At 45.4% G+C, this 27,758-nt stretch overlaps 1 protein-coding gene and 1 long non-coding RNA gene across 2 annotated transcripts; one reads left to right on the top strand and one right to left on the bottom strand.

Moving 5' to 3' along the window:
• Positions 1–6,018: 6,018 nt before the first annotated feature.
• LOC111098236 lies at positions 6,019–15,009 on the top strand. Its single transcript, XR_005367620.1, has 3 exons — positions 6,019–6,400; positions 8,605–8,758; positions 14,249–15,009. It is a non-coding gene; the product is annotated as an uncharacterized LOC111098236 (long non-coding RNA).
• Positions 15,010–19,053: 4,044 nt separating this feature from the next.
• SRSF3 (serine and arginine rich splicing factor 3) lies at positions 19,054–27,434 on the bottom strand. The gene is made up of 6 exons (XM_038553884.1): positions 27,280–27,434; positions 25,363–25,570; positions 23,893–24,027; positions 21,669–21,707; positions 21,319–21,405; positions 19,054–21,154 (listed from the first exon to the last, which is right to left on the bottom strand). The coding sequence occupies exons 2-6, from the start codon at positions 25,566–25,568 to the stop codon at positions 21,127–21,129; spliced, it is 495 nt and encodes a 164-aa protein (XP_038409812.1). The 5' UTR covers positions 25,569–25,570; positions 27,280–27,434; the 3' UTR covers positions 19,054–21,126.
• Between the last annotated feature and the right edge of the window lie 324 nt (positions 27,435–27,758).

Below are 27,758 nucleotides of genomic sequence, written 5' to 3'. Positions count from 1 at the left end.
AAGGAAATAAGCACAAAATGATTGGCCTGGGGTGCCTAGGTGGCTCAGTCAGTTAAGCTCCAGCCTTCAGTTCAGGTCATGATCTCAGGGTCCTGGGATCGAGTCCACATTGGGCTCCTTACTCAGCAGGGAGTCTGCTTCTCCCTCTCCCTCTGCTCCTCCCCTGGTTCCTTCTGTCTCTCAAGTAAATAAATAAAATCTTAAAAAAAAAAAAAAGATCAGCCTGTTTTGAGTCTTGGCCCCAATGGTCAGTGACCCTGGGCAAGTTATGACTTCATCCCTAAAATCGGGCTTAACCATTGAATCCCATCACTTAGGGTTGAGGAGGAAATGAGAGAATGCCTCACATGCAGTAAGCACTCAAAAATTTAGTATTCTGGCTGGGGTCCCTGCAGATGCAGACCCCAAAACAAGGACTTGGAAGGGGAGCTCAGGAGACTCGTGGGACCATGGGGACGTGAGACAGGGAGGGAAGGAAGCCCACACTGGGTGCATCAATCAAGCTCCAAGTGGAATGAGCTGCCTGCTTGGGAAAATGCCTAGAAGTAGAGTCAGGAAGATGACGGGTACCTGGCTATCTATTCCTTTAGTCTTGCTTTTAAAATGCTCAGGATCATCTGCCTCCACAGTTCCATTGCATGACAGGAAAAGAAAGCTTCTCTTATTTAAGCCACTTGGTTCAATCTTCTGTTACACGCAGCTGAGTTTCATCCTTATCTGAAGCGGGAGGCCTGTCCCATCAGGAAGTTGCCCGGTGGACCCATGGAGATCCAATGACACGGGCAGGTACTGCGATGTGCTGCCAACATCACACCAGGGAAATGAGCTCGCCAAGGGACCCTAGTCACCCGATCCCACCCTCTTAGAGTCTAATCATGCAGTGGGGAAAAAAAAAGTCCTCCTAGGCAGGGGTACACGGCTATTGCCCGAATCCCTGGCTGCCTGGCACCTCCTTGCTGCTCAGAGGTGCCAAGGCACATCCCCAGGCACGTGCTCAAGTCCCCGGCCCTTCCTACCCTCTTCACAACCATGTGTCCTGCGCGCCCCTCTCCTTGGATGCTCCTCCCCAGGCAGCAGCGAGCACATCTGACTGGCGGATTGGTGTCACTGGGTTAATGTGTCACTGTCCCAAAGGGCAGATGTGCATTTTCACTGGGGGCCAGAAGAAGACGAGGCCGTGTGCCCAGAGCTCAGTGACGTGCAGATCCCCAGGAAGACAGGAGGCCGCCCTGCTGCTGCTCTCACTTCCCTGTTTCCTTCTTCATCCCATCCCCTCCCTTGGCACAGCTGGCCCGGCCACAGCTCCGGCCTCCGCAGATGCCAGGTCCCCACCCTCCACCGCCATTTGGCCTGACCTGCCGTACTGAAAGCGAAAGGAGAGGTTGGAACAGAAAGGAAAATAATAAAACCACTGAAAGAGCAGAAACAGCTGGTAGGATATTGGAGAAATTCCCGGGCGGGAATCCCCAGCCCTCAAGGGCCCTGCCAGGCCCAGGACGTTCTTAAAGGGCGATCCTAAGGTGCGTTCCTAACAAGGCTGCCGGGGCAGGGGAGACCTGAGGCCTGGCCCCTACCGCCCTCGGGGGCATGTGGGCCTTGTGGGCCTTGGCTTTGAGGGTGCCGAGGGTGTGAGGAAAGTTAGGGAGGGAGAAGGTAGGGGCAAGAGGGACACTACCGTGAGAGGACAGGGACCCCGCTGTGCAGGGGGCCAGTGCCTGAGAGTCCAAGCCCCTCTGGGGTTTCAGGAGAAGGGCCTTTCCCTGGGGCTGAAGACAGCGAGGGGAAGGCTTGGCGCCGCCCCTGGCCAACGGGGCGCCCTCGCAGCTGTGGGCAGGGGCGCTGGCAGCCAGGGACTCAAGCTGGCTGCCTTTACTGAAGCCACAGTGGGATCTTGCCGAGGAAACGTGGATGAAACTCGAAGGGATTGGGGGCGCCTGGGGGGCTCAGCGGTGGAGGATAGGCCTTCGGCTCAGGGCATGATCCTGGGGTCCCGGGATCGAGTCCCACATCGGGCTCCCTGCGAGGAGCCTGCTTCTCCCTCTGCCTGTGTCTCTGCCTCTGTGTGTCTCTCATGAATAAATAAATAAAATCTAAAAACAACAACAACAACAACAAAACTGGAAGAGGTTGAAACAGGGAGCTGGCTTGTGCTTTCCGAGTCCGGAGTGGGCAGGAAGCAAGACAAGAGCAGGAGGGCACCCCCGACGGAAGCGGGGGTCCCAGTATGCACAGGACCAACAGGCTGCCCACCAGTATGGGGCCGGTGTTCGGATGAAGAAACTAGAGGGGTCCTGCAGGGCAGGGCTGGGAGGGCAGCACAGATGCGGGGAGTGGGAGCCGGTCCGCCCCTCACCTGAACACTGAGCTTGGGGATTGGCTGATGGGAATTTGCTGGGAAGGAGTCTGGATGCTGCAAATCATCCAGTCTTCAGGCCCAGCCTGGGAGACCTTTGGAGCTCCTCCTTGTGTGCTCAGGGCTCCACCCACCACAATGGACCTCTCCTCCCTCATGAATTGCAATTAATACTAATAAAAATAATCCACGGTAAACTGTCAATCAGTCCTGGGATGGGGAGGGATCTGCCAAGTTCATTAATTCCAGGCAAGGTGAGGCCTGAAGAATGCTCCAAGCCCTATCTGATTCCTCTCTTCACTCCTCCCCCGCTCTTCAGTAAGGCCAGGAGGTTGTGCTGCTTTCTGAACCCCAATTGACTCCACACACACCCCCAGATTAATCTTCTGAAAGCATTGGATCCCCACTCCCCTGCCTGGCCTTTGCCACCCTCCAGACCAGTCCACATTACTTGGCAACCTGACCTTTCACCCCTTCTTACTGAGACTACCAGAGTAGTGCTGTGTGACAGTCAGAGCCCCAGCTCTGCGTTTGAATTCCGCCCTTACAGCTCTGTGCCTAAGCTTCCTCATCCATGGACTAGAGACAAGACCCAGGCTTCCTTTATGTGGGTGTTTTGAGGATTAAATGAGTAAATAAGGCATGCCTCACTGGCTCAGTCAGTTTGAGAATCTGCCTTATGATCCTGGGGGTCTTGGGATCAAGCCCCATATGAGGCTCCTTGCTTAGTGGGGAGCCTTCTTCTCCCCCCCTGCTCATGCTCTCTGTCTCTGTCTCTCTCTCAAATAAATAAAAATTTTAAAAATGAATAAATAAATATAAGGTACTCAAAACAGCACAGTGCAGGGCACCTGGGTGGCTCAGTGGTTGAGCATCTGCCTTTGGCTCAAGTCATGATCCCCCGATCCCGGGATCGAGTCCCACATTGGGCTCCCCCCAGGGAGCCTGCTTCTCCCTCTGCCTATGTCTCTGCCTCTCTTTCTCTGTGTGTCTCTCATGAATAAATAAAATCCTTTAAAAAACAAAACAGAAAGGGCATGTAGTAAACTCTCAATAAATGTGAGCCATCATTATTTACATTGTTATTTATATTTATCGTTTGCATTTATTATTATAACAAATAATATTTATTATGTATATCTGTTATACTAGTCCACAGAGGAGGGACTTTTGTTCACCGACTTCATCCTGGTGATTTGAATAGTTGTGAGCACACAGAAGACACCCAGTTAATGTGTGTTGGGTTTATTTCTTGCTGGGGCGCCTGGGTGGCTCTGTCAGTTAAGCAACCAGCTCCTGGTTTAGGCTCAGGTCATGATCTCAGGGTCCTGGGATTGAGCCTCTACCTCCTTGCTCAGCAGGGAGTCTGCTTGAGGAATCTCTTCTTCGTCCTCTGCCCCTCCCCCTTCTCTAAAATAAGTAAATAAATCTTTATTGTTGTAAACTTTGTTCCAGCAAACTCTTCATTACACATGTGTATATATATATATATGTATATATATATATATATATACACATTCCTATTTCCATGCCTTTGTTCATGCTGTTCCCACCTCTTGAAGGGCCTTACCCATCCAGTGTAATTCTTCCTACTACTTTGAATTTCCAGCTCCTGGTTCCTCTCCCCTCAGAGGCCCTCCCTGGGCTCAGAACCTGCACAAAATAAGCACTCACCAAAAAGCTCAGTGGTTTGCGGTTGGGGGCTTTTTATGCTTTGGCTCCAAAACAAAGTTTCCTCACTGACTTGGCACTTAGCACTCACTGCCTCCTGGGGTGGCCCCTAGGAAGGGAAGCACCCAGCTGCTATACATGTCCTTTATCTTGTAGCTTTGACATTCAGAGAGGGCTTCCCGGGTGAAGCCACCTGAATAACTAGACATAACTAGACATGTGGTCTCCAAACCACAGTTTCTGGGCTTCCTAACTGGTGAGTTGAGAGACATGGCATCTGTTTGCCCAAGAAATATGAGCCAGGCAGCTCCACACCAACAGGCTGCTTTCCGCCCTGGATGGGGTAACAGCTGCTTCGAACTTGGCTGTTTATGCACTAAAAAAAGAAATTCCATGGTGACCAGTTGACTCAAGCCAGTTTCCCAAAGTGAGGCGGTAGTTTCAAAGTAATCCCTGATGACACCAGATGCTCCCCACCCAGTCCTTAATAAAGAGGAGAGAAAACAAGGGCCAACTTGAACAAGACTAAGCGTGAGTCAGTACTCTAAGGTGCCTGGAGGGGGCAGTGTCAGAGCTGAGGTTTGATCTGGAAGGTGTTGGCCTAACCGTCGCCTCCAGGCAGGCTTGACCCTGAAAACTCCCCTTCCCCAGAGACAGGCACTTGCAACCACTTTCTAACGAGGCCCATTCCACCATGAGAAAGGTCGTGTCTGGGGGGCTGGGATGGGCGGAGGACAGGGGCCCGACCTTACGAGGGGCAGGTAGGGGCCGGGCCCTACAAGGGCCTTCTTGATGAGCATGCTCTCGGGTTTTCTCCACAACCAAAAGACACACGCTCAACGCGTACGGGGGCCTTCTACGTGCATCACACCCACGGCTCTCTTAATCCTCACACCCGGCCAGGAAGGCAGGACAGACTGTCTCTGTGCAAGAGGCTGGGCTCTCTTGGGGAACTGGAAAAGAGCTGGGCTACGCAGCCGGGGTGGCGCAGCGGCTTAGCGCCGCCTTCAGCCCGGGGTGTGATCCTGGGGTCCCGGGATCGAGCCCCGGGTCGGGCTCCCTGCGTGGAGCCTGCTTCTCCCTCTGCCTGTGTCTGCTTGCCTTTCTCTGGGTCTCTCATGAATTAAAAAAAAAAAAAAAAAAAAAGCTGGGCTGGTTGGAACGTGATCCTGCTGGGCCCAGAGTCCCCCCCGGAGTCCCTGGCTGCGGCAGCCCCTCCGGCCCGCTGGTGGCTCTCGCCACCTCCCCCCTGCAGCACCACGGGCCTGCTCCACGCCCACGCCTCCATTAGCCGGTCGCTACTATCTCTGTGAACTTTGCACTCTCCCCTTCTCCATCCAGGAGCAGGGCTCTCCGATAAGGAGGACATCGCCCAGGTTTTATGGCTTCCTCCCCGCCTGGCTGGCGACACCTGAGCTGCTGCTTCCCCCTTCCCGCACCTTCGCTCACGTCCACCAAGTCTCCTGTCACCCTCACGCGCACAACACGCATCCGCATCCAGACCTTCCCACGTAGACGCGCGCGCAGTCACCCCCTCGGCGGTGGTTAGTGATTTACTTTCTAGAAAGTCAGTTCATGTGTGACAATGAGCCACTCTCGAAGGACCTCGGTGGACCCTCCTTGGGTCCGCGGGCAGACGCGGGCGTCCTCAGCGGGGAGTCGGGACCCCGCTTTCTTCCCCCATGCTGCCACCTGGCGGCCTGATCCCGGAACCGCAGGCTCCGCGCGGAGGCTGGGGTGGGGAGGGAGCCCCCAGCTCTCCCTATAGGTAGGTGCCCGCAGCCAGGTGGGCTCTGTTTTTTCTTTTTAAAAGATTTTATTTATTTATTCATGAGAGACAGAGAGAAGCAGATACACGGGCAGAGGGAGAAGCAGGCCCCACGTAGGGAGCCCGATGTGGGACTCGATCCCGGGATCCCAGGATCACACCCTGAGCCAAAGGCGTCCCTTAAAAAAAATTTTTTTTTTTTTTATTCATGAGAGACAGAGAGAGGCAGAGCCACAGGCAGAGAGGGAGCCAGGTGGGCTCTTAAGGGAGGTCTCCATCCAACTGTCCCCCGACTACAGATGGGCAAGCTGAGCGGTGAAACCTGCCTCTTCCTTCGCCTGATGCTCACAGGCACACTCCGTTGGCACAGGAGACAGGTAGGTGTGCAGCAGGACCCTATGGCAGCAGAGACTACAGTCGTCAGACAATCAGGGGATTGTTGGCTTAGATCCACGTCTTCCTGACATCCTCAGAACCATCCTAACAGTGAATCTGGATCTGGCTAAACCTCGGTGAGGAAGGTGAGATGGCAGGTGACCATGTGACCTCTGACACTAACGTGCTGCTCTTCACTCCTTCCGTGGGGTTGTGGACGTTCTGCCTCAGAGGTAGGTGTGACTGACTCTCCCTTTGACACTCTTCCAGGCCTCTGCCTGTGTGAGGCAGCCCAGGAGGTGTCCCCACCTTACCTCCTTGAGCCCAGAGCTGACATGTTTCGGGCAAAGTGATTTCATTAGGTTTCTTAGTTCTACTCAGTTTGATTTTTGGCCCTTTGGTGCAGTGGGATGAGTTAACTATTCCCTAGGCTATGCCACACAGTCAACATTGGTCCTGGATAGTCCCCTGGTTTTATGTGTTCCCCTGTACCCTGTGGGTCCCTCCCAGTCCCCTGCCCCATAGGCAGTCATTCTAGTATCTTTCTAGGTGTATGTGTTCTAGAATGCAGGGTTCTGTAGCCATTACCACTGAGCACTGCATAGTGCCGTATTCTTTTACTACCATTTGAGACATGTGTTATTTCATGTGTCCTGGGACAGGGTTAATGGACACATGGTGTGGGAGGGTGGTGGCACCTTAAGAGTTCATTGAGACTCTGCATTAATGATAGTGGAAGTGAATGCACTTTCTGAGTTGTGTTTCCTAAAACAGAACGTCAGGACTGTGAGCCATAGGCCCCCTGATTAGGCATGGCTGTCAGGAGGCCTGGGGCCTCACTCGCGTCTGCCAGACCTACCAGACTTTTGGCAGGTTTTTCACTCTCTGACCCCTGGGTTCCACATTGAATAAACAGGGTAACCTAGGGCTCTTCTAATGTTCCATCTACCTTAAATAGTCTTTGAAAGCTATTGTCCAGGGGTGCCTGGGTGGCTCAGTTGGTTAAACATCTGTCTTTGGCTTAGATCATGATCTCAGGGTCCTGGGATCAAGCCCCGCATCGGGCTTCCTGCTCGGTGGGGAGTCTGCTTCTCCCTCTCCCTCTGCCCCTCCCCACCCAACTTGTGCTCACGCACTCCTCTCAAATAATTTTTAAAAAGAAGAGGAAACAAAAGCTGTTGTCCAGGATTCACCAGCCATAGAATGTATTTATCAAAGATCCCTACTGAGGGGCAGCCCAGGTAGGTCAGAGGTTTAGTGCTGCCTTCAGCCCAGGGCCTGATCCTGGAGACTAGGGATCAAGCCCCACATCGGGCTCCCTGCACGGAGCCTGCTTCTCCCTCTGCCTGTGTCTCTGCCTCTGTCTCTGTGTCTCTTATGAATAAATAAAATCTTAAAAAAAAAAAAAAGATCCCTACTGAACACCTACACTTCTGCAGCCAGAGTATCTATGTTCCAATTCCAGCTTCCTTACTTGCTATGCAACATTGGGCAAATTACTTTTCGTTCCTAAACTGGAGGTAGTAATAGCATCTCCTCTCTGAGATTTGCTGTGAAGATTCAGTGAGTTTAATACAGGTGAACAGTGCCTGGCACCTACTAAGCGTTCAGCAAATTATTGCTCTTTTTATTTAAACCCTATAATAACCCTATGAAGTGGTATAATTAGTTCCATTTTACAGATGACAAGACCAAGGTTCAAGGAGCAAAGTAATTTGCCCAGGCTTGCATAATAGTATTGCCAGGAGCCAAACTGAGATCTCCAGACTCTGAATGCTGTGCCCTTCCCACCACAGGCAGCCGCAGGTCGTCAATCCCCAATGTGCAAACTGAGGGTGTTATGTAAAACTTTCTTGCTACTGACCTGAGTGATGCGAGGTGACCTAGGGGCCACTGTGGAGACAACTGCTGGCCCTGGTGGTCTTCGGCCTTCATCGGCATCCTTCTCCGACACCGTGACCCTCTCTGAGTAAGAACATGCTTCCCTCTGGGGTTTTCAGGGGCATTCACATTAGCCAAGAGGCCTCTGAGCCCCCCTGAATCCCAATATCAGGCCTGCTTCCCCCGTTGGCTGAAATGTGCTGGAAGAGCACAGGTCTGAGGAGTCAGGCCCTGGGTTCTAGTTCTGGCTGTGCCATTTCCTCTAGGCTAAATTGTATCCCTTTTCTGAGCTTGCACTTCCATGGATCTGTACAATGGGTACAGTAAATCTTAACAAGGTTGTATGAGGACTAAGTTTTAAGAGACTCTTCAATCTTGACCAAATACTAACAGTTGCTTTATCCTCATAGAACAAAATCCTTGTTATAGCCTGATGTGGCCTTGGTTGAATTGTCACCCACTATATGCATTTAACATTTTTCTTCCCCCTCCAGGAAGATGACTGCCTTGACCTGCCATCCTTACAAAGAAACCACCTTATTCTTTTTTTTTGGAGTTCCCAGATCCTAGGATGTGAATGCTGGACAGGACCTTGTGGGCTGCCTGCTGGTCCTATTGTGGCAACCCATCAAGCACCACCTCTGCCTGAAGCAGTGGATGAGGCTGAGTCAGAGCTCAGATGAACAACAGTGTGGTCCTTCTGCTCCCAGGTAGGCATCAAGGGGGCGCAGGCCACCACGTGAGGTAAATGCTGCCTCTAGCCCAACTGCCCTCTCCTACAGATGGGCAAACCGAGTATATAAAGGGCTCTTGTCATCCTTCACCTGACCCTCAGGGCTCCTCAATCTGATTCGGATCAGCGTAAGGGCAGGGCCTATGGCACAGGTGATAACATAGAATCATCACGCAATTGGGGTTCATGGGGTGATGTCTTTATCTTTTTGGCATTCTTGAGCATTATGATAGTGGGCTTCAGGAACCAATATGCCCGCATTCCACTTGACCTCCACCTCAATGCACAATTTTAACCATTGAAACAATGCATATTTGTTACCTCAGCCATTAAAACAGTGTCTGTTTCCCTTAGCAAACAATGGAAATATTTACTGGGAACCCCAAGACTGCCAACTAGAAAAGAAGGCCAGAAAAAAGCAAACACAGAGTACAGAGCACCCTTTAAAGTGAGAGACAGGGGCACCTGGGTGGCTCAGTGGTTGAGCGTCTTTGGCTCAGGTCATGATCCCGAGGTCCTGGGATGGAGTCCGGCATCAGGCTCCCCCCAGCAAGCCTGCTTCTTTCTCCCTCTGCCTATGTCTCTGCTTCTCTGTGTCTCTCATGAATAAATAAAATCTTTTTAAAAAATAATAAAGTGAGGGAGAAGCTCAGGACAGCACTTTCGTGCTAGCAGGCCTGAGGACAATGCAAAACGTGGGAAAGCAAAATGGAGGCCTAAAAACCCCACGTAATTGGGTTTTAACAACCCACCCATTCCTGGGACTCTAGGGGCCAAGAATCAGGAGTTTGTCTCCAGTGGGGAATGTTAAGTGCCTCAAGTGGTCCCAAGGGAAATGTGTTGTCAAGGACACAGCTCCCCTCACACATGAGAGTTTGGGCACAGGTATCTGAGAGCCACCTCCGAGGCCCCTCCTGGTCCAGACACACAAGTGCTGGGCTTGGACTCAGAAGCCCAGAGTTACAAAAATCAGCTTAACCTTCCTATATCTTCGTGACCTTGGGGAGAGCACTTCCTCTTTCTGGAATTCAGTTTCCTCATTTGCAAAGTGGGGCCATGATTATCACCTCTCTAAACACAAATGAAGAAACTTCCCACTCCAGGCACACAAAATAAAACAGGATTAAAAAAAATTATAAAAACCAGAAGCTTTTGGGTTCACTTTTTTTTGTTGTTTATATGTGTTCTCTAATTTTTCTACCATGGTCATGGGTTACCTTTGAATTAAATGTAATTAAAGAGGACAGAAGAGAGCCGAAGTGAAGGAAAATGCTGAGTTTGGCAACTTTCGGAGCCTCTGCACCAGGCACACTTGATGCTTTACACGTGGTTACCTCAGGTTTGTCTCAACACGCCTGGAATGGAAGCCCTGTGGCTTCCCCTTCTCAGCTGCAAAGACTGGGTTCCCCACGCAGTCAAAGGTTTGGCCGTCATGAGGCCCCGGTGGCGCGCCCCAGGAGTGAGTGTTCAAATGTGCGACAGTATTATCAAGGTCAGACCTCCAGCTCTGGGAAAAGCAGAACCTTCTCCCTCTCCTGCAACATGACCACAGAACCTGTGTGAAAAGCCCTCCCCATCAGAGCGACACTCTGGAAACCCACTTCTGGGGCCCTGCTCCCTGTTAAGACCAGATTAAGTAACAGCCTCATGCTCCATCAAAGGCTTCTGCGTGGGAATTTACTGCTAAAATATTTGCTTCTGCATAAAAACACTGCTTGCATATTGTATTCTCCCTCTCTTCAGGACTAACACTGCATTCTCTGCAGTGCAATAACACTGCATTCACTGCAATAACAAAAATGTTAATTATACTGTGTTAAGAAACATCTCCGGGATCCCTGGGTGGCGCAGCGGTTTGGTGCCTGCCTTTGGCCCAGGGCGTGATCCTGGAGTCCCGGGATCGAGTCCCACATCGGGCTCCCGGTGCATGGAGCCTGCTTCTCCCTCTGCCTGTGTCTCTGCCTCTCTCTCTCTGTGTGTGCTATCATAAATAAATAAATTTTTTAAAAAATGGAAAAAAAAAAAAAAAAGAAACAAACATCTCCTAAGGGGCGCCTGAGTGGCTCAGGCAGTTTAGTGTCCAACTCTTGATTTCAACACAAATCATCTCAGGGTCATGGGACCAAGCCCAGTGTCGTGCCCCGTCTGTGTGGAGTGTGGAGCCTGCTGAAGATTCTCTCCCTCTGCCCCTCCCCTTCCTCTCTCCCTCTCTAAAAAAAATAAAAAGAAACCCTCTCCTTATAATCGTTTAATATGCATGTTTTTCTGGAAAAAAAAAAAAAAAAAGAGCAAGTTAAATCTCTAAACGTCCTGCCATTTCTAAGCAGACTGCTTCTTTTAAAAGTCAAATACTGAGATCCCCGGTCGTTCGGCGGTTTAGCACCTGCCTTCAGCCCAGGGTGTGATGCTGGAGTCCTGGGATCGAGTCCCACGTCGGGCTCCCTGCATGGAGGCTGCTTCTTCCTCCGTCTGTGTCTGTGCCTCTCATAAATAAAATCTTAAAAAATAAATAAAAGGCAAATACTGATAAATGGTGTTTTTGAAACCCCAAAAGGCTGCCCACCTGTTCTCCCGAGCTTCCGAGCCACCACCTGTTGCCAGGGTGTCTGCGCCCTGGTAACACAGTGCCCCACCCTTCACGCTGCCCCACCCTGATACTGAAACCAAGGCTGATGGGGCCGTGCCCTGAGCCGCCCAGAGGAACAGAGCCAACAAGGCCTCTGTGGCCCGAAAAACCCTCCTTCAAAGAGCTGGCACCATTCTCACACAGGTGTCTGCCTGTTGCTCCAGACTTCCAATCTGGGGGTGCCTGGCTGACCCAGTTAGAATGGGTGCTCTTGATCATGGAGTTGTGGTTGGAACCCCATGTTGGGTTTAGAGTACTAAATATAAGCTTGGAAAAAAAGGAAAAAAAAAAAAAAAAAAAAGAGTTCCAATCTGGCCACAGCAAGGGAAGTGATACAAAAGAACAGAGGAGCAGAGGACAGCCGTGGGGCCGGCAGGGGCACAAACCACGGCTGAATCAGATCTGCAGGGACTCCTGGAGCCGCATACTGTTTGCTCTCCGTCTGAGGCTTATCTGCCAGGGAGATGGGCGAGCGGCCAGAGCCCTCTTGGGGCAGGAGTTCAACAGCCAGGCTGCGGCACCCTGCCACACAAGACGTCATGACTGGTCACTCTGAGGAGCCCTGGGCCACGTGTCAGGAGGCTGAGTGCAGGAGATGGCTCCAGCTGAGCTCCGTGAATCGGAGTGACCAGTGCTCCCCCAAACCTTCACTTGGGGCTCTTCATCTGCAGAGTCAGGCTGTGGGCGCACAAGGAAGCCTCAGCTGTGCTGCAGGAGTCGCGGACGTGTGCTTAAAATATATACATGTTAAACAACTTACTTTTTTAAACATAATAACCCATTCAATCATATGCGTATTAAATCTGGGTTCTTAGGTTATGTTAGTGTAGACCTTCCTATCCTGTCACTTCTGGAACTGCAACATGAGGCATTAAAGAATGTAACCATTTGCATTTACTTCTCTACAAAGAAAATAAGGGAAAAATTGGGTTGAAGGTCAATCTAAGGCTGCATTTATCAAACATTTTTCCTAACTTTATGAGCTATTATTATCTACTAGAAATTAGCTTTTTTTTTATTCATGAGAGACACACACAGAGGCAGAAGCAGGTTCCCCACGCAGGGAGCCCGATGTGGGACTTGATCCCAGGACCCTGGGGACCAACCACTGAGCCACCCAGGCATCCCTAGAACTTCTTATAGTAATGCCATTTAAATTGTTTTATGTATTTCCTCAGATTTCATCCCCAAAATAGGTTTGGCTAGTTTTCAACTTTGAAAATCACCATCCCCGATAACCTCTAAACTCTCCTCTAGCTGACTTTCCACTAATCTCCCATTCTAACCCTGAACTGATTCATAGGGTCTTAAACTTGCCAATCCACATACAACCTTGAAATTTCCTTTTGCTTTTATGCATGAGGCTTTCTTTATAAGCCAGTTATGTCCAAATCCCACTCTTCAGCACTTAGCTCAAGTACAAACAACCTCATCTACACATTTCACAGGGGTCTTGGACCTAAGCCTGTTTCATCTGCAAAATGAGACAGCAGCACCTCCCTCAAGTGAGGAGGTTTAAGGGAGCTGGTGGTAGGTCTATCTAAAAACACTTAGCAAAATGCTGACACACGAGTTCAAAGATGCTAACTATTCTATAATCTTTATTATGGTCAATATTGTTACAGTTGAAGGGACTTTGGAGTCCATGGAGACCTAATTTGTTTTTTAACAAAGATTTGATTTATTCATGAGAGACAGAGAGGCAGAGACATAGGCAGATGGGGAAGAAGGCTCCCTGTAGGGAGCCCGATGTGGGACTCGATCCTAGGGCCCGGGGATCACGACCTGAGCCAAAGGCAGATGCTCAACCACGGAGCCACCCAGATGTCCCAGTGGAGACCTAATTCTAAGCAGTAAATGTGTGACCTCAGGCAAAGAATTTGACCCAGCACTGCCTCCTAGTGGATTTGGGGGGAATTGATGCTTTTATGCCGGTCACACCAGCCATGGAACATAACCGGCTTTAGAGTACGGGGACAGGCATACTAGATGTCTGGCACACAAAGGATTGCCCATGTCTGTGGGACTGAGCCGACTGCAGGTATGCAGTATTAAAAGTGCTCACATAAGGCCCTTATAGAAAGAATGATTAAATAAAGACATTGTCTAGAAATAACTGAATGCCCTGTGCGTTCAGACTGCTCAATTTTTCTTAAGCCACTTATTCCTTCTATCAAAGGATATGTACTATTTAATACACAGTATTTCAGTGCCAGGAACTGTTTAGAACACATTTCATGTATTAATTCACTTAAAACCTCATAACCCCACGTGACAGGCACTCATTTACTCCCCTCCTCCGGCTCCATGTCTTCTAATAGGGAAGTTATTTTTGACATTATTGTTCAGGCCCAGTGTATCTGTGAGAACACTGTACTTCCTCTTTCTCCAGTTCAGCAGCCTGTTGTCTTGGCACGTTTTTGCTACTTCAACTAAGGTGATTTCCCCCTCTCACCATATTCAAGTTAAGTCTGATCTATTATCACTTCCTGGCTCTAGTTTTTATCCTGGTATCTACATGTCCCTTCATTCTTAATTCTACATGGGCCTTCATTCTTAATTCCTGTAGGACAAGTATGAAATGGCTTCAAGCAGGTTCAAGCATTTGACTTCTTATGGCTTCTAACAGTCATACAGGACACTTTCATACAGAAATAAATATAAAACTGCTTTGCTTTTATTTTTGAATTGGGGGGCACTCTTACCTGCCTGGCACCAAAAGGAATCAATTTCACTTAAAAGCCATTCCTTGAGTATTTACTGCATGCAAGTGTGAGCCTACCACAGTAACACTGCATTACTAGTCTCAAGATATTAACAGGAAGTGTTTTCTGTTGCTAGCCCTGTTTTACAGATGAGAAAATGAAACCTTAGGGATGATGCAGCTCATCTGAAATCACGAGCTAGAGGCAAGGAAACCAGGATTAAGACCCTGGCTACAAGCTTCAAGAACCTTGCAGACCTTAACATCACACTGCTCCCTAAAACTAGCCAGCTGTTGCAGCAGTCCTCATATCCATACTGCCAAAAGGATCCTTGTGACCTCAGGCAAATCCACCTTCTCACTTCTACACAGGACCAGGACTAGGGATGCTAAGACCCCTTCCTGTGAACCAACACCTGGCCCTGCAACCTGAGTTACATCATTCTAGTTCAACTTGCCTAGCCTTCTCTGTACTTCGATTTCCCCCTCAATAAAGCAAGATGATCACATTCCCCCTATAACTAACATTAATCATTTTCTTCCTGTCGACTGCTATCCAATCCAAAAAGTTGACCCTGGTTCAGGAACCAGTCTTGGATGATGCATGTGAAGAGTACGTAAAAAACCTTTCCTTTCATCCACCTACTGAGAATTCATCAAAATCATCTGAGGAAAGGAATGGAGCATTCTTCCAGGTCAATAGACTGCAGCTCCTGGGGGATGAACAGCTTTAATCAGCAAGTCCTGTCAAAACCTAAGTGATCACTCACATATACCTGCTTTGTTTCCCAAGCAACTAACAGGAGTTGCAGGATAAGCTCCTAACTTGAGCCACCTGGTCTTCAAACCAGAAAGGTGCTCTCATGAGCTTACAACAGCCTTGTCTAGCCACAGAATTCTACAGAGCTCCCTGTAAGACCCCATTAAAAAAAAAAAAAAAAAGGAATTGTGTGTGCATTTTACTCTATTAACAGCTCGCTAAAACCCCCGCAAAGTTTACTGGTTCTTGTCTAAAATGCCATACTCACCAATGTTGCTCACATTCCTGTGTTAAAATTAGAGATATTAAGACCAGGAGACTGGAGTAGCCAAAGCATGTTCACAAGGTTAATCATAAACACAGATACAGAATGTCAACCCATCCACAATAGCACAGCTTTGTCTTCTACTGACAACACTGGCCTTTGCCAAGAAATGTCTTACCTTACTGCTGGTGGTACCTGCCTAGATGACAGCATGTACTGTTTTGTATATAGACCTCCAGGTGTGGAAAAATGAAAAAATGGGACATGTGGTTACCATTTCTAGCAAATACTTGCTCATCACACATACCTAATTTTCTAGAAAAACACTTTAACAAATTCCTCTAAAAAGGCTGGAGATTCTAAGTTCAAGCCCCATGTTGGGCAAGGAACCTTTTTTTTTTTTTTTTTTAAGATTTTATTTATTCATGAGACACACACATGAGAGGCAGACACACACATGAGAGGCAGACACACAGGCAAAGGGAGATACAGGCTCCCTCCACGGAGCCTGACATGGGACTCAATCCTGGGTCTCCAGATCACAGCACGGCTAAAGGTGGCACTAAACTGCCGAGCCACCCAGGGTTGCCCAGAACCTACTTTAAAAACGAAAATTAAAATTTCTTAACAAAAATTAAAAGGCCCCAAATCCTGATAATCATTTAATGACAATGAAATAGCATCTTGGATGGGGTTGAGAAAGCTGAAGCGTAGTAAACAGAGAACAAGGCTTTTGGAGTCCAGGCTGGCCTGCGTTATGAATACACTACTTGTTTAGTAGGAGGAGTCTGCCCTAACAGTGTTTATTCACCTCTCAAGTGGTTAAACATCACATAAGAAAAAAGGCCCTGCAATGTTTGGCAGACTGGTGCTCAAAGACAAAACTTCCTTTCCTAACCACTCCAACTGTCTTCACTGAAGCTTTCAGCACTCCAAAAGGCAACTTCTGTCAAAGCTTCAGTTCTAGCCTCCAATGATCAGCGTCCATCTACTTCTTACAAAAGAGCAGGCTTCTCCTCCTAAGCTCACTCCTGGGAGCCAGTTTCACATCAGATAGACAGTTCTATACCACTGCCAACTCAAGTCCAAGCAAGACTGCCAAGCCCAGCCAAATTTCTTGTCCCCTTCAAACAGCTAGGAACCCAAGAGCCAGGTGTTAGTGCCATCTGGTACATCCAGCTTCTGGGAGTCCTGCCAGGGCTAATGCCAAACAAGTTATCCCACACCTACTTATTTGGTGTACAACTGAAGTTAAAAAAAAAAAAATCCCAACTGCAACCACTCCCAATTCTTGAGGAATCCTTCATAGCTTTACCTCCAAGCCCTTATAGTGTGGGGACACACTCAACTGCTCTCTCAACTTCTCTAATTACGGTACTTTGTAAAATTTTATGAAGGGCACTTATGTGGCTCAGGGTTGAGTGACAGATTTCAGCTGGAGTCCGCATCTTGGGGTCGGGCTCTGTGCTATGTGGAATCTACTTGAGATTCCCCCTCTGCCCCTATTAGCTTGGTCTAAAGCATAAATAATTTTTGAGTGAGCACACAGCTGGGGGCGGGCGGGAGGTAGAGGGAGAAGCAGATCCCAGCTGAGCAGGGAGCCTGCGGTGGGGCTGGATCCCAGGACCTGGAGATAACTTGGCCAGAGGCAGGTCCAAGAATCTTTCTGATGGGATGTAAAGCCCTCCATCTAACACCACTTAAATAACCCTAACCTAAAATGGATGGAACACGAAGAAAGTAGTGAGGTTTAGGTTTCAATGTCCTGAACTTGAACTCAAAATATTACATTTTCTAGATACCAAGCTGGTGATGTGCATCCCTGTACCTCATTCCACTAAGTCCGTGTGTCATGAACTACCCATGTGAGAAAGTGACAAATGACAGATCAACATTCCAATTTACTTAAATGCTTATTAATAAAGCCCACTCAGTGAAACTTAATATGGTTTTTAACTTAAACTATATAAAGAAATTCTGGTGGCAGAGAGCCAGTTGGAATAAGAGTTACCAGGTGCTTAAAAGAAATAAGAATTAGTTCTGAAAATTCTTTCAAGAACTTTTAAAACTGTTTTTAACTTAGTTTCTTTTATTAATCATTTCCATTCCCTTTTTCAAATGATCAATACAGGGCAGCCCTGGTGGCGCAGCGGTTTAGCGCCTGCCTTTGGCCCAGGGCGCGATCCTGGAGACCCTGGATCGAGTCCCGCGTCAGGCTCTCTGCATGGAGCCTGCTTCTCCCTCTGCCTGTCTCTGCCTCTCTCTCTCTCTGTGTCTCTCTGAATAAATAAAATCTAAAAAAGAAAACCCCAAAAAAAAAAAAAAATCAAATGATCAATACAAATAGTTAACACCCAAAAAAAGGGTAGCATTAAACAACTTTCCCCTTTGGCTTTGCAGTTTTGGGGCAGGTTCAGTAAAAACCACCCCCTAAAGGATCCTAACTTGCCCCATATGAAATGTGAATGAGATACATAACGAAAAAACAAAGGTGCCATTTACAAGTGAATAGAACTTTTAAAGCAGGGAAAATCAGGTGCACCTGGCTGGCTCAGTGGGTAGAGCATGCCAGTGGACTCCAGGCTGAGAGGCCTCATGTTGGGTGTAGAGAGTACTTAAAAAATAGAAAGCAGGGAATGTCACATACAGAAGATTTTTCTGGAAAGCTCAACTTTTGCTCTGTAAATAAATATTCTCCATATCCGGCCCTCTCAAAATGACTAGGAAAGTAACAATGTTTCCAGAAAGTTTCACTTCAAGACTAAATACATACCTGTTAACTACTCAATGTTTAGTTTTTCTTCTATTTTCTGTGACCTACATAAAATTCTAGTGCTACATACATGTATTTCATGTTATTCTGGGAAATGTTTTGGCTGTTGTCATGTGTTCTAAATAACCTGAAGGAAATAGAATACTAAATGAATCTTGATATTATCCTGATTTTCTGCAATCCCAATAAAGCAAAAAACGAAAATCAACCAGTTATATTAGGTTTATCAAAAGAAATTTTCAATTATCTCCTCAGAACCTCACAAGTGTGCTGCATAGCTGAATTCCTTTGAATTATTCCAAAGAATCTTTAGTATAAGATGAAGAGCATTTGTGTGGGCATAGAAAACTGATTAACACTACCAGATTTTGATAGAAATATACTCCAACCCAGTTTTTCTTCAGCTACTTTAATTATAAAAATCTTCCATGTTCTCAAGAAAAAAAACCCAGAAGGCAACAGTCTAGTACAAAAATACATAACTGGAAGACATTACCATCAACTAGATCTGACAACTAAATCATGTTCAAGACTGAAAATAAAAGCAAATTAAAACAAAGTACTAAACCAGTGGTCTTATTTAATCAGGGATGTTTATCACCTAGAACTCTTCCAAAGAACTTTATAGAACAGTGCTTGTTAACTTTTTAAGGTACACAGGCCTGGAATCAGGCTGTGTATATTTTGAAAAACTTCTATGATCAATACCATTCCTGATAAAGAAGCACTGTACTAATATGAACCATATTAACTCTATAATAAGGATTCAGGACTTCCCATCCAGATATGGCTGAGTCTAAAAGGGGAGATGCTATCTACTGAACTGTGAAAGTATATAAACAGTAGATAATTTTCCCTAATTTATCTTAACCTTTCTGCTTAAGACACGAAGGTCAGAAGTAACCCACAATGAAGTGAGAACCAGAGAATTACTCTGGAAAAGCACAGAAACTGTAATCCGGTTTTCTTAAAATTATCAGCCAGCGTTAATAGTGATCTCTAAGTGAACACCTACCTGTAGTCACTACACTACAGGTTTTTGACTGACCTTTCAGTATTCTTCTCAACTCAGAGATCCAGGGACAGGTGGCTAATGAAACAAATTTAGAAACTGCAGTAGCCACAACTTTTAATAGCCACAAACTAAATGTGCAGTGCAAGATTTTAATAGTTTCTAGCCTTTTTTTTTTTTTTTTACAAGTCATAAAAATCTGCTAGGGCTTCTGGTTACTAAAGTGATTATAAATTTGGCATGTAATTCAGAATAACTCCCTGAGGTCAACTTTATCTTAAATTCTACATAAAGCCACATTATACCCATAACCTACTAATCTTTTCACAGAAACCCTTTCAACTTAAAGACTCTGCAAGTTGTATACTGGCAGAAACACTCATATGAATGTCCATTTATAAGAACAGTAGGATTATGGATATAGCATATTACTTCCATGACCTCTTTAGCCTTGTTCTGAACAATAGTTTTAGGCTATGAGAGACCACCAAAAAGCAAAAAGGCCCAAAAAGCCAGAGCTCCCAGGACATCAACAGTCTTTAAAAAATGTCTTCTCGAAGGCTCACTCATATTGAACCTGATAATTCTACTTTGTGACACCAATGACTCTCCTTTGTTGGTATCTGCATGAAAGGTTAAGAAGGACCACTGGAAATAATTTCTTTAGAACCTACACCTTAGAAATCTTTAGACTGAACTCAATGCAATGACTCATCTTTCATATTAAAGAAACTTAGTACACCATAATCCAAAACTACCTTTAAGTAGCAACATTTAAGGAAACTAAGCCACAAGACTGTTGCATTATGATTTAATCTAATTGCACAAGAATTTGAAATTACAACTCCTCTGGATTTCTAAGAGGAAGGTTATGCATGCCTCCATGTTCAATTCTGCACTGTTACATTTGAACCATATAGTGAATTTTACATCATGATGGATCAATTTAGAATTCCCATGCAACACCTCAAATTATATAAAATGGAAGCAATTTTTAAAGCTTTGTGGAAAAGTCTCATGCTAATGATAAAAGTTTTTAATGGGTCACTTTCAGTTATAATGTACCAGGGTTGCTCTACTTTAAAAATGTTGGTCACAGAGTATCATGGTCTTTGAACTGGCTCCTACTCCTAAAATATGGTTAAGTATGAATAGTCACTTAGGTGACAACCAAAAATTCCCTTCAGCCTCAATTGTTTCTTCTAAGATCTGTGTAACCAACTGATTTCCGTGGGACAAGAACTATGGTAATAGTGGGTTTGACTATTACACAATTATGCTAATATTTTATTAATTCAAAAGCACTTTACAAGAAAATATAAGTATGGCTTCCAATAGGAATGTTATACCTGGACTTGATACCAAGCTCACAGATTTTAGTTTTGCAAGGAAAAATAGGCTTTCAGGTTAAACAACAATTTGTAACCAAAACTTTAATCCCAAGGATTTTCACAAACATATTACAAATGACAGCATGAAAAAAATCTTGCACAGTAACTCAAAGTTCAGCTCTACAATGTACCCTTAAACTGGCAGGACACTGGTATCTTGAGTAGTTTCAAATCACCAAATAGAGAATGTTACAAAGAGCTGTGTGTTCACATACAGCAATCACATAAGAAACTTATGACCTAAAAGCAAAGGTAAACTAACTTTCTTGAAACTTCCAATTCTACACCAACTGGACAACGCCTGCCCAGTATGAAAACTAGTTTTTCTTTAAACCTCTAATCTAGCTTAACAGTGCAGCTTAAATTTTTACCTGCTGGCTTGTGCTCATACCAGCTTTTAAAGACTGCTTCTTCAACTCCAGCTGCAGAATATAGCCCAGCTATGTGAGAGACTCTTCTTTCAATTTCTGCCGGCTTTGTTTTCATAATATTAAATGTCAAGCTTTAGCTGGGCAGAGTTAGAGGTTTATTATCAGTCAATGTAAGACTGAACTTCAAAACAAATTCAATTTTGCTTAAGGGAACATTGTAAAGTAACAATTCTTGGTATTACATGCCTCATATGATCCATTCAAATCATAGAGAAATACATCTTTATGTGTCACTGTTCCAAGAGACAAACAAATGTGAACAGCTAAAACATCTTAAAAATGCACCAAGCTTATGAAGTCTCAAACAAAACTTGAATTTTCTGTACATACTCCTGTCAAATGAAGTTATTTCCTGTACACCAATCCTCTTGTAATCTGGTCTTCTACTTCCTTTCATTTGACCTAGATCGGCTAAAAAGAAAAAAAAAAAAAAGGAAAGTTTCATACATAACTCAGTAATACAACTGTATCGGACTTTTGTTTTTGAAAAATAATAAAAATAATCAAAATGGTTTAAGATAACCAATTCCTGTTTTTAATAGTTTATAAACAGTCTAAGTCATTAAAGGTCTTACCTACGAGACCTAGAGAAGGATCGGGACGGCTTGTGATTTCTCTCCCGGGACAGTGATCTCTCTCTCCTCCTATCTCTAGAAAGGGACCTAAAACCAGAAGAAAAATAGGACCCACTTAGAATTATACACAACAAACCTCTCTTAAGAACTCTTCAAAAACTAAAAGTTGGCTCATTCCTACAACACTGGCTCACTCTGTAGACCACTTGATTCATTACTAAAGCTAAAGTTTTTTTTTTTTTTTTTTTTTTTTACCACTAACCATGCCATTTAGAAAACAGTTTAAGAACAGGAAATGCTGTCACTTCTGAGAACACGGCCAAAAAAAAAAAAAAAAAAGAGCTATTTACCTGCTCCGGCTGCGGGAGAAGCTTCTCCGTCTTGGAGATCTAAAAGCAGAAACAGGAAAATTAGGCTAATTGTCAATTAGTATTTATGGCGTGAGGCATTTCCCAACTTTTCAATCTCACTGTTGGGCCCAGTGAACGTGCCGAAGAACTGGCACCCATCGTCCAAAAAAACAAAATAAAACAAAACCAAATTAAAAAAAAAAACAGGAAAAAAAACAGAAAAGAAAAAAGGCACAGAAGGATTAAGGAACCAAAAGCTCAAGTGAAAAGCAGGTATTCCAACCATGGACTCACTTTAACAAAGAATGCTTCACAGCAGATCTGTCCAATGCAAAACTTCATGTCAAACTAACTTCACTACCCAAACACCACGCCAAAATATAGTCCCACAAGTAGTTCCAAAAACAGTACCATAAACCAGTATTTGGAACCCATGCAAACCTATAAGTCCATGACAAGACTTAGGTACCAGGTGGATAGTGTAATTTTGTGAAAACGCGCTAGGTGTAAATACTGATGCCATTAAGTGCTACATTAGAACTGCATTTGTGATCGTCACATTTAAGAGTGTGTTTAGGTTCATAAAAATTACCTTAGCTTGGCCCACTTTACCCCCAAAATTTAAATTTTGAAAACTGTTAGTAAAACCATTTAAAGGTGATAGGATTCAACAAATTTTTGCTAGAAAGGAAAGCTAAATCTGTTAGAGTTATTAAAATTTTTAGTTTGGCATCTCACACATGCAAATAAGTTTCACTTGAAGGTCTAGTTACATTATGAGTTCCCTATCACCCTTAAAAGTTTTATTCAAGCAATATATATGTACGTTACCATTCAATTATGCACAGCCAGCCTTTGATCCAGAAAAAAGAATTACTTTAAGCCGCTTACTCCTTATTTTAACCAGCAGTAAACTGTATAAGCAGGAAAAACTTACTAGTTTTGGGTTTCAACAAGCTAGAAATGGTGAGGTGAGGCTGCCGGACTGACGGCCAGGAAGAATTTGCTGAAAAGGTTTTGCCAGATGTTGCGTTGGATTTAGTTGGTTGGCGAAGGGGGTGTTGTGGATTTTTCCTGCTTTTTTGTTAGCCGAAGGCTGCTGCTGTAGTTGTTGTGAAGACATTTGGTAAATAAACAGCTGAGCTGATTGGCCAGGAATGTGTGGGCGGTCGAGGTGGCTGCTGCCGATTTGGTTAAGGTTGGAGAGAAGGCTGAGAGAAAACAGCATGCTCGGGAACCAAAGGGCGGTGCAACCTGACGACTGGCCATGCCTGGGTCATGTGAAACGACACCAGCCAAGCTGAATGGGGCGCGCTGGTCACATGACGCTGAAAGGGCTAGTTGACTGGCTAATGCAGACTCAGAGGGTGGTGAGAAGAGACATGATGGTGACTCTGTAACGGGGTTCATTTTTATTAATAGATGGACCAAAAAGCACAAAAAAAAAATGAAAAACAAGCCATCAGTACAACCATCTATTTAGCTAACAAATACTCTTTATTATGATGGGCAACAGTGTGTTGTTTTGTTTTTCAAAATAGCAAAAGGGGCAAGATTTTGAACTCCTATCTCCTAGAAGGACTTCACTCACCTGTAAGAGGTAAAATTCAGTCCTTATAGAAACTATTTTTGGAGGTTTGAGGAGATGTGGAGTTAGCATCCAGACAATACTGCCTGGTCCAAGAATGATGCCATTTTTCAATTACAAAAAAACTGAAATCTCTCCTATTTGGGTTTGAAGAACAGATGACTGGGATTACTTCTGTAGCCCCCTTTATCGGTCAGTGACTTTAGTTTCAGAATGATTTCTACTTTACCAGTTGTAACATTACAACAGCTGCCTGCTTGATAAATACTACAATCGTGCTAATAGTAGAAAACACATTTTTGTGAAGAGCTAGTTGAATGTAATGTTTGTCATTATGGAGTCAAGAAATGGAAAAAGGCCTAATTGAAGTATAAGGGAAGACTTGGAAAGATGCAACTAGAAGATGAACTAGAAGATAGATCCAAGATAGAAGTTACTGACTACCAACATGAACAGTGACCTAAAGACAAAAGCCAACACTCAGCACAACTCACATACCCCAAACTACACCCAGCAAATGTTTCGTAAAAATCTCCAATCTTCCAAGTTTAAAACCCACCAACAAACTTTAAGAGAAATACCTGCTCCCATTAGCTACTCCATTACACCAATACCTCTAAGCACGCTCTCAAGTACCTGCGCCGAGGTGGAGGACTCCTTCTCCGATAATCATCTCGAGGGCGACGACCCCAAGAAGGAGGTGGGCCACGATTTCGACTTCTCTTTTCACCATTCGAGAGTTCCACTCTTACTCGGCAGCCACACAGCGTTCTAAGAATAAAAGAAATATTAAACTTAAAAGAGCCAGACTAAGAGGTGTATTAAAGCAAAGTGTTTCTACTTATAGCTTCTTTGCAAAGTACACTTACGAATGTCTGTAAAATCCTAACAGCAAAACAAGTATTTCTAATAAAGAAAAACTTCTTTACATTTTAATGCTTTGTTAGTCTTAATCAGAATTCAGTGTTGTCAACATTTCAAGTGTGAAAACCCCTGGACTCCAAGAACTAGCTCATCTGTACATCCTGCTGGGACTTCATGATCCCACCACTTTTTTATTAATCTTAAACTGTATTTGCTTGTCTTTCTCCTCTCTCTCTCTCCAAGCAACAGCAGGGAACCAAAGCATTATGGCCATTTTACATCACCATCTCCTTTCAACGGCCACAATAATTGACAGGAAACTACAGCTGAGAATAGTTGGGAAAGTTCTCCCTCACCTCTTCATTGTTACACATCTGTTTAGATAAACCACTATTATTTGGACAGTGATTTGGAAAAAGTGGAGTCCTGGAAAAATGGGTCTCTATGATCTGCCCTGCCTGGATAAATGACCTTTCATACAATTTTAAAGCCAATCCTAAACCCTTTAACTTTTTGGATCTTAAAGATTAAGATCCATCATTTCCCTTGGTCTCATGAAATCCAGTGTTTTTCAAAGACCAGGAAGGAGGGGGATAAGGGCAGCCACCTGGTTCCTCTAAGAGTTACTCATCAGCCAGTAATAGGACACAAAATGAAATAACTACATATTCCACACTTACTAAGTATTTCAAACACATTTATTAAAGAGGTTATAATAAACCCCAATGTAACCATCCACTTACAACCGTCAGTTTGTGGCCATTTTAAAAAAGATTTTATTTATTTATTTATTCATGAGACACAGGCAGAGGGAGAAGCAGGCTCCCTGCAGGGAGCCTGATGTGGGACTTGATCCTGGGTCTCCATTATCAGGCCCTGGGCTGGAGGTGGCGCTAAACCGCTGAGCCACCCAGCTGCCAAGTTTGTGGTCATTATTATTTGAATATCTGATTTCCAATGGTTTCAGAGAAAATTCAAAAGAGGACACCATGTGGAAGGTATAGATTAAAATGCTTTAATCACATTTTGGATACAAAAACCCACCCACCAAGAATTGACCATTAAACCTCACTGGTCACCTGAATAAAACTGTTGTGCTTTTTCGTTACAGCAAAGACTTATGTCTCTAACGACAAACTTCCGACAGGCAAGCACCCATCTAAAAGCCACAAATCCTAAGAACTTTATACATTAAAAACACAAACCACGTTATTTATCAGTATAAATTAGTCATCAAATTACCTTCCATCTAGCTCTCGGACAGCATCCGCTGCATCTCGGGGATCTTCAAATTCAACAAAAGCAAAGCCGGGAGGGTTTCTAGCAACCCACACACTTCGGAGTGGTCCATAATAGCCAAAAGCTCGTTCCAATTCAGTCTTGTTACCATTGTTTCCAAGATTACCTACATAAACCTTGCAGTCCAATGGACAGGAATCACGATGCATTTCTGTAACATAAAAATACCCCAAACATTAATCATTTATGTCAATAATCTACACAGTGAAATACAGATCCTTAAGAAATGATGATGAAACAAGTACTACCCTCAAACCACCCATTTCTCTAATCTACACTGATATCCACCAGGAATCCACCATAAATTACATTAAGGAAAAAAAAATGCCTCCCTGAAAAGCTAAGGGAGGGGAGACACTCTAGGACCATTTACTATGATCTGGGCACTGAACTAGGGACTTTATCTAGTATTACAATTAATCTCAAAAATAAATCACTTAGAAAAGCAGGGTAACTTGCTCAGAAGCAAATCCTGGAGACACAAGAAACAAATGAGAATGCTCAAAACCAGAAAGTAGTTAAGGCAGAGCCGCTTGAGAAGTGGTACTAATAGGTCTCCATAAGCAAAAACTTAACTAGCTTTGCTCAAGCAGGCAAATATTAGTTTTTTTTTTTTAGAAAAATGTACCTCACCGCAGCACTATTCTCAGTAGCCAAATGAAAAACTGGACAAGCAGAATATATTACCCATACAATGGAATATTATTCAGAATAAAGTGCTGATAAATGCTTCAAACAGGAGTACTGAAAACATTCTAGATAAGCACTCATATCAATAATCTACGTATATGAAATATCCGACAGGTAAACCCAAAGACAGAGAATTGGTTCCCAGGGTCCAGGGGAGAGCAGGGGAAATGGGGAACAGCCGCCTAATGGGTACAGGTCTCCACAGGGAGCAACAAAAAATGTTTTGGAACTAGACAGGATGGTTATATAGCACTGGGAATGTACTAAATACCACGGAGTCGCACTCTTTAATAAAGGAAACTCCTGTTCATTTCACGGGGGATGCGGGTGGGGTTCTTAGCGCACGTATTTACTGCACTTCAGGGGCTTAATTCGATAATCTTCAAAAAGTCGGATGATTTAATCAACTTGTAGACCAATTTCAATCCCAAAGAACAGCCAATCCAGTAACCCGGCTTAAGGGCTCCTCATAAACAGCACGTTTTTCTCACTCAGGGCTTACTCAACTAAAATAATCTAGTCTCGACACATCCTATCTGCATGACTCCACCCTATACCCAGAAGTTCTGAGGCCAAATCATCGCGGGAGATAGGTTTTTAAAAAAACTTAGCCGTAAGCAGTTTCAGAGTTAACTACCAACGGGAAGCTGCTACAAGAACAATGCTACTCAAGGAAGATCCTTCGGTTAAAAAAAAAAAAAACCGATGCGTAAAAAATTAAAATAAGATTAAAATACAGACGACTACAAAAACCACGTAATATGAATCGAAAGGTCCGATCTCGATCAATGACTGGAAAAATAATTTCTGAAGCTTTCAAAGAAAACGTGGGAGAGGTGGGGGGAGGGCGGTAAAAAGGCGCCATAAATTGAAAGGCCGCGGCCCGGAGTACAATTCGGTTAGCGGCTCCCCCCCCCACCCCACTCAATTTTCGGGTAATCCCACTTCTCAATTCACCTCCCGCCCCGGAAAAATTATTAACACCTCCACTTCGAGGCCGAGGTACGTTCTCTCATGGGCCAAGGGCCCCCGCCACCGCCCCATGCTGAACGTCACAAAATGGCGGCGGCGTCTCTTTGTCTCAATCTGGCGCCGCCATTGGGCCCGGTCCCACCGCGCAACTCTGAAATGCCATTTCCCCCTACACTCCTTCAGTCGCCAGTCGCTTACCGAGATCTTGGGTTAGAAAGCGGACGCTCAAATCCACACACTCTCGGATGGGGCTTCCCGCTTCCCGCTCCCCTCCCGCCCGGCTCCCGCAGATGCTCTCGCTGACCTGGCGTCCACGAAATGGCGGACCACCGCCTTCTCCTCGCCTGTATTTATACGCTACGCCGAAGTCACATGATTGAATGGGCTCGTCCAATGAGAAGCGGAGGAGATCGTGACGTTGCGGCTACAAACGAAACGAGAATCGCGGTCGCTGGGAGCGCGCTTCGGTGGTGCAGCTCGCGGCGCGGGGACGTACGTCGCGGCGCTCCGGCCTCCCGGGCCCGCGGCCCGGGGCTTCCTCGGGTGTCCGTTCACGCGGGGCTGACTTACGAGTTCCCCTCAGTCGCCTCCCCCTCGTCTTTTTCATATTACACTGTCGTCCCTCCCAAGCACGATACAGCCCTTTTGCTCCAAATGAGGTTTAGATAGTAGCTGAA

The sequence above is a fragment of the Canis lupus genome, chromosome 12 (genome assembly GCF_011100685.1).
Source record: "Canis lupus familiaris isolate Mischka breed German Shepherd chromosome 12, alternate assembly UU_Cfam_GSD_1.0, whole genome shotgun sequence".
NCBI lineage: Eukaryota > Metazoa > Chordata > Mammalia > Carnivora > Canidae > Canis > Canis lupus.
This window is presented reverse-complemented; position numbering and strand designations above follow the sequence as displayed.